This window comes from Myotis davidii, unplaced genomic scaffold (assembly GCF_000327345.1).
Source record: "Myotis davidii unplaced genomic scaffold, ASM32734v1 scaffold666, whole genome shotgun sequence".
NCBI lineage: Eukaryota > Metazoa > Chordata > Mammalia > Chiroptera > Vespertilionidae > Myotis > Myotis davidii.
In genome coordinates, this window is record NW_006296629.1 from 177,415 (window position 1) to 189,376 (window position 11,962).

The following is an 11,962-nucleotide window of genomic DNA, read 5'->3' on the forward strand; positions in this document are numbered from 1 at the left end:
GAAAATCACTTTTTTCCCCCTAAGAGCTGGGTTGTTTTTGTTTTTTAATTTATTGGAGTGACATTGGTTAATGTGATCATATAGGTTTCAGATTTGAGTTTCTATGTTAAAAGATCTGTATATTATACTGTGTGCCCATCACCCAAAGTCAAATCTTCTCCTGTCACCATATATTAGGACCCCCTTCCCACTGGCAACCATATTGCTGTTTGTGTTTCTGAATTTCAGTTTTATATCCCACATATCAGTGAGATCATAGTTCTTAGCTTTTTCTAACTGACTTATTTCACTTAGTATAATATTCTCAAGATCCATCCGCGTTGTTGCACATGGCAGTATTTCATTCTTTCGTATGGCTGAGTAGTATTCCATTGGGTGTATGTACCACATCTTCTGAATCCAGTCCTCTATTACAGGACATTTTGTTTGTTTCCATGTCTTGACCATTACGAATAATGCTGCAATGAACATTAGAGTACATGTATCTTTATGAATACATGTTTTTGAGGTTTTTGGGTATCTACCCTGGAGAGGGATTGCTGGGTAATATGGCTGCCCTATTCTTAATTTTTTGAGGAATTGCCAGACTGCTTTCCATAGTGGTTATACCAGTCTACATTCCCACCAGCAGTGAATGAGGATTCCCTTTTCTCCACAACCTCTCCAACACTTGTTATTGCTTGTCTTGTTGATAATAGCCACTCTGACAGGAGTGAGGTGGTATCTCATTGTAGTTTTGATTTGCATTTCCCTATGTGCTAGTGCAATTGAACATCTTTTCATATATTGGCAGTGATATGTCTTCTCGGGCAAGGTATATTTGATTGGGTTGTTTGCTTGGCCTTTTGGCTATTTCTATTTTAAAATGCTGCTTCTGTGTCAGCTATAATGTTCCTAAACAGAAATTGCTTAACTTTCCCACTGGGCCAACTCCATTTCCACATGCATAAATGTTTCAGAAAAAAATATATTAAGTAGATCCTTTGTTGGAGCTACTGTTTGCAAATATATTCCATTTGGTTGGCTGTTCTTTGTTTTGTTGTCAGTTTCTTTTGCTGTACAGAAACTTTTTAGTTTTATATAATCCCATTTATTTGTTTTTTGCCTTTATTTTCCTTGCCTTTGGAGTCAAGTTATAAAATGTTTTCTATGACCAAGGTCCATAAGTTTGGTAGAGAATCACTTTCAAAAGTAGCAAAATTTAATTCTATGTAAATGAGTAAAGCCTTAAACACATTGAAAATAAATAGGGTGTCCAAAAAATGTATACACACACTTTGAATAATTATAAAAGCAGTGTTTGGTAAAATAAATCTCATTTTCAAAATTGAGCTATCAGTTGTGAAAGTCCACATACATTTTTTGGAACACCCTGCATTTGAGAGCAAGATTGAAACCAGTATCCTGTATAATAAAGAGGTAATATGCAAATTGACCATCACATCCTCACACAAGATGGCCGCCCCATGTCATCACAAGATGGTTGGCAGGAGAGGGCAGTTGTGGATGATCAGGTCATCAGGGCAGGGCAGTTGGGAGCAAACAGGCCAGCAGGGGAGGGCAGTTGGGGTCAACCGGGCCTGCAGGGGAGGGCAGTTGAAGGCGATCGGGCCAGCAGGGGAGCAGTTAGGCATCGATCCGGCTGGCAGGTGAGTGGTTTGACTGCCTCGTCCGATGGGCAGTCAGACATCCCTCGAGGGGTCCCAGATTGGAGAGGGTACAGGCTGAGCTGAGGGACACACATCCCCCCCCCCACCCCCGCATGAATTTCGTGCACCCGGTCTCTAGTAATGTATAAAACACAGGTGTGGTGTATAGCTTCCCAGAGTCAGTAACCCACAGAACAATACAAATCAAGAAAGTAGGTTCACTCTCAACTATAAGCTGTTCCTAAAAATGAGTCTGTGCCCAAATTATGTTCTTTTATTGGTGAAATAAGAAACCTTCTTTAAACTTTTCCACATTCTTTTTCCTTATATGTTCCACCATGATCTTCTTCTTTATTTAAGTAATAGTTAACAAGTCCCTCTCTTTCATGCACAAGTCTGCACTGCTGCATGCCACTTCACCTAATGATTTTGTTTCTTTATTTTTACTCTCTCATTAAAGGCTTGGTCATAATTATATGTGCAATCCCAAGACCATCATGTACACGATTTCACACAAAAAAAACTTGTCTCTGTCTGAGATGTTTGATGGCACTTTTTACTTCCTCATTCCTCAAACTGTAAATGAGGGGATTCAGCAAAGGGGTGATCACTGTGTAAAAGACAGATACCACCTTGTCAAAGGAGAAGCTGGTATCGGGCCTAGTATAGATGAAGATACATGGTCCAAAGAAGAGGACAACCACCATGAAGTGAGCTGAGCAGGTAGACAGGGCTTTCCAGCACCCTTCAGCTGACTGTTTTCTAAGAGAAACCAAGATGACTGTGTAGGAGGTGACCAAAGCCAGGAAACAGGCAAGGGAGATGGTTCCACTATTGGACACCATCAGCATTCCTGTGAGATATATATCTGTACAAGCCAGCTTGATGACAGGAGGCACATCACAGAAGTAGCTGTCAATAATGTTGGGGCCACAGTAAGGCAGACGAATGGTCAAGAAGGTCTGCACCAGAGAGTGAACAGTACCCCCCAGCCAGAGTGCAATGACAAGCTGTATGCAGACCCTCATGTTCATCACAGTGGTGTAGTGTAACGGCGTGCAGATGGCTATGTAACGATCATAGGCCATAATGGTCAGCAGAAAGATCTCAGCACAGGCAAACAGATGGAGGAAGAAGAGCTGTGCGATGCAGTTGTCAAAGGAAATTGTCTTTCTCTTTAAAAGCAAACCCTCCAGCATCTTGGGTACAGTGACAGATGAGTGGCAGATGTCAATAAATGACAGGTTGCTCAGGAAGAAATACATAGGGCTATGGAGATGTTCAGTAAAGATTATGGTGACCATGATGAGAATGTTCCCCCAAAGAGTGAGCACATATATGGCTGAGAATGCCATGAAAAATAATACCTTCAGTACCCAGTTATCAGTAAGTCCCAAGAAGACAAATTCAGTCACTCTTGTTTGGTTTAGTGCATCCATCCACTGAGTTTTCCAAGGGACTTTGGGCGGAAAGGAGGTAGAAAAAAAGCTAATTTAGCTTTACTGTTATAGGAATGGCACTAACTCAAGTGATTCTGCATTCCTATCTGAGTTGCCTATTTCTTCCTAGAGCATTTATAATTAAGACCAATTTAAGAATAATTGTTACAATATACCCACCATGTATCAGGAGCCGTTCCAGACACTTTACATCCACCATTCTATTTAACCACAACCACACACTGGCAAAGGCATGACTGTCCTGTCTTGCAGATGAGATAAGTGAACTGTACAAGAATAAATAAGTTGCCCAAAATCCTAGCCACTAGTTAACTAGTTCTTTTCATTTTGGCCTAATCCACAGATACCACCAAATTAATATTCAAAACACAACTCCCAGATAAAATCATTCATGGTTTCACTCTTCCTATAAATGTACCTTCAAGGGCTACAACAGTCTGCTGCACATTAGTTTTCCCATGATGCCATCCCTTCTTTCCCCCATGCATTCTTCTCTCCAGCCAAGCAAGTTAGTATGCTTCAGCCATGCTACCTCCAGCTACTTACTTTCAAAATCTTTGTCTCTATTTATTGTTTCCTCTGCTCAAAAAACATGCCCTGTAATCAAATGTACTCTCTGCACCTCATCACTGACTATTTAATTATTCATCTTTCAAGTCTCTCAAAGACCAATGCCTTTCATGAAACTTTCCTGACACAATCAAATCTTATCTCTTCCTTTTCATATTTTTTATATGGAATTTAACTGTAAAAGAAAAGAAACTATTTGGCTTTGCTCCCCATTAAGTTCAAATTTTCTTTTTTTATATACTTTTATTGATTTCAGAAAGGAAGGGAGAGAAGAGAAAGATGGAAACATCAGTGATGAGGGAGAGTCATTGTTCAGGTGCCTTCTACATGAGCCCACAACCCTGCCTGGAATTTCGACCTCCTGGATCATAGGTCGATGCTCAACCGCTGAGCCACAAAGACTGGGCATGTTGGCATTTTCTTTTTTAAAAGCAATAACCACATATGACTTATCCCTTGTAACCCTTAAGATGGTTACTTGCACACCGTAGGTATGCAAAAATGCTTTTATTTGACTGAAGTAACCTGAAAAAGAATCCAACCCTTCCTTCACAGTAGAGGTAATAAGTGACTAAAACATAATTTTTAAATTTTGTAAAATTATTTGTCCCTGAGGACATATTATTTTATAAATACTAATGTTATGTTACCTATAATTTCCTATACTGGTGGGCTGGCCAAAAACTATAACAGGGCTTAAGAAATAATTACCACAAATCATAAAATATACTCATATTCTTGATTCAATTATTTCACTTGTAAGAATCTCTTAAGCATCCAAACTATGAAAAAAATTAAATGCAAGAAAATATTAATTACAGTATTATTTAATATAACAGTCATGGGGCTTTCTTTCTCCATCAAAATTCTAGTGACATTTGTTTTTGAAGCCTGAATAAATATAGTGGAACTTGAATAAAATTGTGTGCAGGTATTAGGAATGGTAATAATAAAGAATTATCGCCTTAACCGGTTTGGCTCAGTGGATAGAGTGTCAGCCTGTGGACTCAAGGATCCCAGGTTCGATTCCGGTCAAGGGCATGAACCTTGGTTGCGGGCACATCCCCAGTAGGGAGTGTGCAGGAGGCAGCTGATTGATGTTTCTCTCTCATCAATGTTTCTAACTCTCTATCCCTCTCCCTTGCTCTCTGTAAAAAATCAATAAAACATATTTCTTAAAAAGAATTATCAATATGAAAAAATATTGAAATATTATGAAGAATAAAAATTGAGATAAAATAATTATTCTTTTTATTGTATTATTTATTTACAATACAATATTAAATTATTTTCGATTCAAATAACTGTAAACTTACTTTTTCCCTACCCTGTATTTCATAGAAATAAAGAAATCAGTAATTAAGGATATATGTTTATTTAAACATTTTTAGCAAAACAAGGTACTGGAAATAAACTGAATGTTTATCAATAGAGGAATGGGTAAATAAATTTAGTGCAATCACAATATTACTAATATATAGTCATTAATAAGAATGAGTCGGGTCTAAGTATAGTGAAGCAGTGATTCACAATGCCTAGGGTAGTGGGGTATAAATTTTGCTGGCCAGGCCTCATCTCAGACAATTCATTCAGACCCACAAGTACTTTTAAAGCTCCTTGTTGATTCCAAACAGCCAAGATTGCAAACTATTAACTTCATAAATTATTTAACTTCTTGGTGAAAAAAACATATTATGAATATGTTGTGAACCAGGAAGGAAGGGAGGGAGGGAGAGAGAGAGAAGGAAGGAACAAACAAACAAAGACACGAAGGAAAAAATGAAAAGAGATTTTTATGTGTAGATATGCTCATATATATATATACACATGTATGCTTGAATATATTTATACATATTCAAACATATATACATATTGATGACTTATGTTTGTATGTCATATTTATTCCTGAAAGATAGAAGATAGGTGTTAAAGAATACACATTTATTGTAACATTGGTTACCTGTGAAGTAAAGAATTGAAAGGGATAGTAGGATTTTATTCATTTTTACATTAATCTCTGTATTGTTTAAATTTGTATAATAAGCATAGGTTACTTTATTTAAGAAACAACGTATTAAAAAGCATATGTAGCTGTTTTGGCTCAGTGGATAGAGTGTCAGCCTGTGGACCAAAGGACCCCAGATTTGATTCCAGCCAAGGGCACATATCTTGGTTGCAGGCTCCTCCCTGGCCTGGGGCCTGGTCAGATCTTGTATAGGAGGCAACCAATGTGCTTCTCTCACATCAATGTTTCTCTCTGTCTTTCCCTCTCTCTAAAATCAATGGAAAAATATCCACGGGTGAGGATTTAAAAAAGAAGAAGAAAAGCATAGGTAGAGGGAGAAAAACAAAAAGGAAATTAAAATGCCGACTTCATGGGATCATGAGTACAATTTTACTCATCCATGTCTGAAAGTTTGTAATATGGTTGTATTTCTTATAAAGCAATATTCTGAAGATGGGGAATATCTTTCCTGTATACTGCTGGTCAGCAATGCATTAGCAGCAGAGAACCAAAAACTGTTTTGCTTTCACCTAGAAAGGAGAGACAGAGGCTCCTCATAAGAGCACGTTCAATGAATTCAAGTAACTGTGACCTTCGGCTTCACCTCCCCAAGCCTCGGTTTTCTGAGCTATGAAATGGGAACTAGATGCAGCTCTTCTACGTGATGAGATGTAGCACATATCTAGGTCTCCTGTTGAAAAACTTAAGAGAAAAGCCAGGGAATGGGAAGGATCTCTGGCTTCATTAGTGGTTCAGAAAATTATCATTAAAAATTGAAGCTCATAGACATTTATCTCTCGAATAAAATGTCATGTAGCTAAGGTTCTGAGATGTTTTATGGCTTGCCTGCTTTTGCATGCAGAGCTGGAATTCTCTGTCCTAGTTCTCCTGCACTAAGGTTCCCACCACTTAGCAGTTGCCTCCAGAGAGCTGATGAGCTAGATTAACTCCTATATCTCTTTTAGTACATTGTACTTAGTTTATTTTTAAGTTTTATCCTTCACAGAATATTGTATTTTTTCTTTTTTTAATATTTGTTCCACCTGTAGTACTTTCAACCATAAAGATAAAGTTTTAAAAATATGTATTTGATCCTTCATAGTATGTCATGATATTAATTACCAGATTGTCAAACAAAACAGGAGGGGAAAATTTTTCTGAGAAAGAAAGCTGCTCTGAGGTTTTAAAGGTAAGTATTGTTTTTATGGTAAGAACTAAACGGTGTCCTCTTCTCTGTATTCAGAGAAAGCTCTCCACAGCACTTCCCCTGTATGTTCCAAATATGTAGTTATGATGAGTTATGGCCCAGAGAGTGACACTGAGTAGGGAAGCCCAGGGCGGGCAGAGCTGTCATACAGTCGGCTGTGGTCTTCCATTTCTTTAGAACAGCCCAAATCTCGTCTGTATGCTGGCTTTCAGAGCACAGAAAAGACAGGCTTTCTCCAGTGGCAATAAGGACAACCTTGCTTAGACAAACAAGTAAAGACTGCAGAAGAGGCTCATTCTTTGTTCGAACGGTTGTAGCATATTTAACATTCATTCTATAAACATTGTGAGTGCCTAGCCGGTAACTGTGCTAGGAATTCAAATGCAAAGAGGCAGAGGGAAGGGATGGTCTTAATTCCTCCCAACCCCCAAACTTCACAATTCTATGATTTTTTTTTTTTTTGATAACTAGAAGAAAAAAAAGAACAGGTGCCATGGCAAAATCTAAAAGGTGGCAAGTCATAATGCTAGGCATTTTGAGGAATCTTGGAGAATGTGTGTATTTGTGGTGTATGTGTAGGTGCCCTCATAGAGAGCAACACAGTGAAAAAATACATTGAGCCCTGAGACAGAAGAGAGGGCAAAATAATTCTCTTAAGTTAAAAGGCCACCTATTAAACTTCTAAACGCCACACACTTACGCAACATATCAGACAAGTGGCTGAGATGGGGTCTTGCTCAACACCATCTACTTATGTGCATATCCACAATAAGCAGGACAGGTAAAGAGGTAGCAAAGCTTACCAATTCTCTCCAATTAAGCAGTGGCAATTTAGCTGATTGTTATAATATTCTTTAATCCACTTATTTTATAATTCCTTATGAAATAAACCTGAGAAAACAAAAATATTTTTTAAATACCAAATAAAAGCACTCTGATTTGGACATTAGTAACTGGTCTCTGTTTAAATAGTTCCACCCTTTCAATGTTGGTCCCTGGATTTTTTTAAACCTTTCATTCTCTGTAAATTTTGCATTTGTCTTTTTCAATACCTTTGTCTTCCTCTGGCCAGGTGAGGTAGAAATAAGCCTACTTGCCATTTGCACTTTAATGAGTAACTACTATGGCATTATAGAATCATATTTGCACTGGTTCCAACAAACATTTACTATAGAAGAAAAGTAATTATTTTTAGTAAACAAATGACTACTTTAAGAGATAGTATTTGATATTAACTTTAAGCTTAAAATTTTGTATCAAGAAAATATAGGAGTGTTATGATTGTGGTAATCATGTCACTCTATATATAAAATCATCACATCATTAAAGCTGGGGAGAAAAGAAAATATAAAGGTTTTAAGCACTTGTGTCAAATCAGAGAAAGTTAGTATTTGATTCTATTGCTGAAATAATAAATATTATTGAATAAAGATCTATTTTGTGAGCTAATATACCTAAAAATTTAGATTCTGCTTCTTGGGCATGTCATTTGATTTGATTTTCATTATTTGGAAAGTAAGTAATAATTTTATCTCTTTAATTATTGTGATGGTTAATTTTATCTGTCAACTTGGCTAGGCCATGGCACTCAGTTGTATTGCCAAATACCAGTCTAGATGCTGTTACGAAGGTGTTTTTCAAATGTGATTAACATTTAAACTGGTAGACTTAGAGCAGTGGTTCTCAACCTGTGGGTTGCGACCCCTTTGGGGATCAAACGACCCTTTCACAGGGGTTGTCTAAGACCATCGGAAAACACATATATAATTACATATTGTTTTTTGTGGTTAATCACTATGCTTTAATTATGTTCAATTTGTAAGAATGAAAATACATCCTGCATATCAGATATTTACATTATGATTCATAACTGTAGCAAAATTACAGTTATGAAAATAATTTTATGGTTGGGGGTCACCACAGCATGAAGAGCTGTATTAAAAGGTCGTGGCATTAGGAAGGTTGAGAACCACTGACTTAGAGTAAAGCAGATTACCCTCCATAATGTGGCTAGGCCTACTACAATCAGTGGAAGGCCTTAAAACAAAAGACTGAGGTCCCCAGAAGAAATAATTCTGCATTCAGACTGTCTTCTGACTCAAGACTGTAAGGCTGATTCCTGTCAGAATTTTCATCCTGCTGTCCTGGCCTGCTAACTTCAGATTAACCAGGCCTCACAATCTTATGAGCCAATTCCTGAAAATAAATCTCTTTCTCTTTCTATACAAATGTGATTTGTTGATAGATAGATGATAGATAGATAGATAGATGATAGATAGATAGATAGATAGATAGATAGATAGATAGATAGATAGATCCTGTTGGTTATGTTTTCTGGAGAACCCTGACTAACACAACTACCTTTTTTGCAATGGTATTAAAGATAGGAATGCGGTGTAGGGTTAGAAAAGTTTAGATTCTCAAGGAATAAACTTCCTTTGAAGATCTCATTATCTCTTCTCTCCCTCCCTCAACATCCACCTTACATAACTTAAAATAATTATTATCACTTTATAAAGGTGAGGCAGCAAGAGGATAGGAAAACTCAGTGTAATCCAATCAACTCAATAAAACTAGTAACTCTACTAAAGTCTGGCTTTCTTTTAAAGGACAAAGCAATATTCTTCAATGTATACTCAGTAACATTTATGGACTTAACTTGCTTGCTGAAAATAGGTTTTCCACTAACATCAAGCACTTACCATAATCTCCTGTGCATCCTCTAATGATTCATTTCTCCTCTTATCCTGTGTTACAGAAGCTTAGGCTGTAAAGTACAAAGCACAAAATTCTGCACAGGGTGGATTTCAAGCTTGAAAGCTTTGGGATTTTTATCCATCTGACGTAGGATTTTGAAGTGATCACTAAATAACCATAACTGAACTTGCCACCAATGAATACTCAGGAGTATTATTAAAAGTTTTCCATTTCAATGAATTTCTGATAATTCATCTCATTCATTTAGCAATTTAATACCTGGCCAATAAAACCAGCAGCTTCCAAATATGGAAGAGTTCCAAACTTTGGCAATTAGCATCATATCAGTGTGTTTAACCACTGTACTAACCACTGCAATACACACCAGGGATTCAAAGGCCAATGACAAGTGAAACCTCCTCACTCATGAATACTAAGTAAATTGGTACCAACCCATGGACACCAAAAATGTCCAATATATAGCCTAGAACTAACTTAATTTCCAGAAATACCTGATTCAACACTTCATTTGTCTTTTCTACTGATTGAATAAAAGTTAAAAGCAAAAACTATATAATCCACACTTTACAGAATGTCTGCATGAGATAACATGTTTCAGTAATGAGGTAAAAATACCTAGAGATTTCTAACCAGTCAGTTTTTAAATCTCATTAAAAGAATTTCGATCACTTACAGCAAATTAATAATAATAACACATTGTGGAATTTATTACATGCAGCAATAAAATATATGAAAATAATAACAAAAAGGCTTGGAAAAGGAGAATAGTAGTTTGAAAGATTCTTATATAGGCAGTGATAAAATACTATTTGATGGTATACTACATTAAAGATATATATTTTAAGTGCTAAAGAAAAAGCTAAAACAAAGTGGCATAGCTAATAAAGTAATAGTAGAGATAAAATAAAATATTTTTTAAAACTCAATCCAAATTCAAAAAAGAGCATAGAAAAATGAGGATAAGAAACAAATAGCAAAATGATGGATTTAAATCAAACCCCATCAGTAATTACACTAAATATAAATAGTCTAACTTGTATTCAGAGCATATGAAGAACTCATAACTCAACAATAAAAAGACAATCCAATTGCCCTAACCGGTTTGGCTCAGTGGATAGAGCTTCAGCCTGCAGACTCAAGGGTCCCAGGTTCAATTCCGGTCAAGGGCATGTACCTTGGTTGCAGGCACATCCCAGTGGGGAGTGTGCAGGAGGCGGCTGATTGATGTTTCTCTCTCATCGATGTTTCTAGCTCTCTATCCCTCTCCCTTCCTCTCTGTAAAAAATCAATAAAATATATATATTTTTTAAAAAGACAACCCAACTTAAAAATGGGCAAGTAATTTGTTTCATTTTGTTTTTTAATATATTTTTTATTGCTGATAGTATTACAGATGTCTCCCGTGCCCCCACCCTGTACCCATTTCCTCCCAGGCCCTACCCACATGTCCCCCCGGCCAGGTCTTCACCACCTTAGTGCCTAGGTCCATAGGCTATGCATATCTATATCATAAAAGGCCTGTGGTCGTGACAGCATTACAGCGTCATGACCAAATGAGCAGTGTCTCTTGCGGCGGGTGGGGCAGGGTTCCGGCAGTGTCCACGGAGCGTGCAAGGCATTGCAGGACGGGACACCGGCAGCGTCCGCAGAGCATTCATGGCCCTAATGGCAGGCTAGGCCTAGGAGACCCTACACGCGCATGATTTAATCATGCGCTGGGCCTCTAGTAAGTATATAAGCTTTTTGGTTTATAACTTGAATAGACATTTCTCCAAAGAAGATATACAAATGGTCAATAAACCCATGAACATATTTCAACATAATTAGCCTTCAAGGAAATGAAAATCAAAACCATAATGAGGTGACACGGAACATTCACTGTAATGTTTATAATTGGAAAAAAACAGACCATGACAAGCATCAAAAGGGTATGGAGAAATTAGAATCCTCATATATTACTGGCAGGAATGTAAAATGGTGCAGACAATTTTATATATAATTTGGCCACTCCTCAAAATGTTAAACACAGAGTTATCATAACCCAGAAAAATCACTCATATACCCAAGAGAATTGAAAACTTGTCCACACAAAATCTTGTACACAAATATTTATTGCACATTAGTCATAATTAGAGGCCCGGTGTACAAAAATTTGTGCAATGGAAGGGGGGGGTCCCTCAGCCCAGCCTGCCCCCTCTCGCATACTGGAAGCCCTCAGGGGATGTCCTACTAATGTCATGGCTCGCTCCCTGCTCCCCTTGGGGAGCAGGCCTAAGCCGCAGTCTGGCCTCCCTTTGTGGGAGGCGAACAGGCTGATCAGGGGAACGCACCAGCCCCATCACCCCGCCGTTGC

General features: G+C 37.6%; 1 protein-coding gene across 1 annotated transcript; it reads right to left on the reverse strand.

The window, feature by feature from the left end:
* Positions 1–2,152: 2,152 nt before the first annotated feature.
* Positions 2,153–3,088, reverse strand: LOC102751543 (olfactory receptor 4E2). Its single transcript, XM_006772353.1, has one exon. The coding sequence runs from the start codon at positions 3,086–3,088 to the stop codon at positions 2,159–2,161; it is 930 nt and encodes a 309-aa protein (XP_006772416.1). The 3' UTR covers positions 2,153–2,158.
* Positions 3,089–11,962: the final 8,874 nt, after the last annotated feature.

Bases quoted from the DNA above. Each gene is read 5' to 3' on its own strand.
- LOC102751543 (XM_006772353.1), bottom strand. From the start codon at position 3,088: ATGGATGCACTAAACCAAACAAGAGTGACTGAATTTGTCTTCTTGGGA.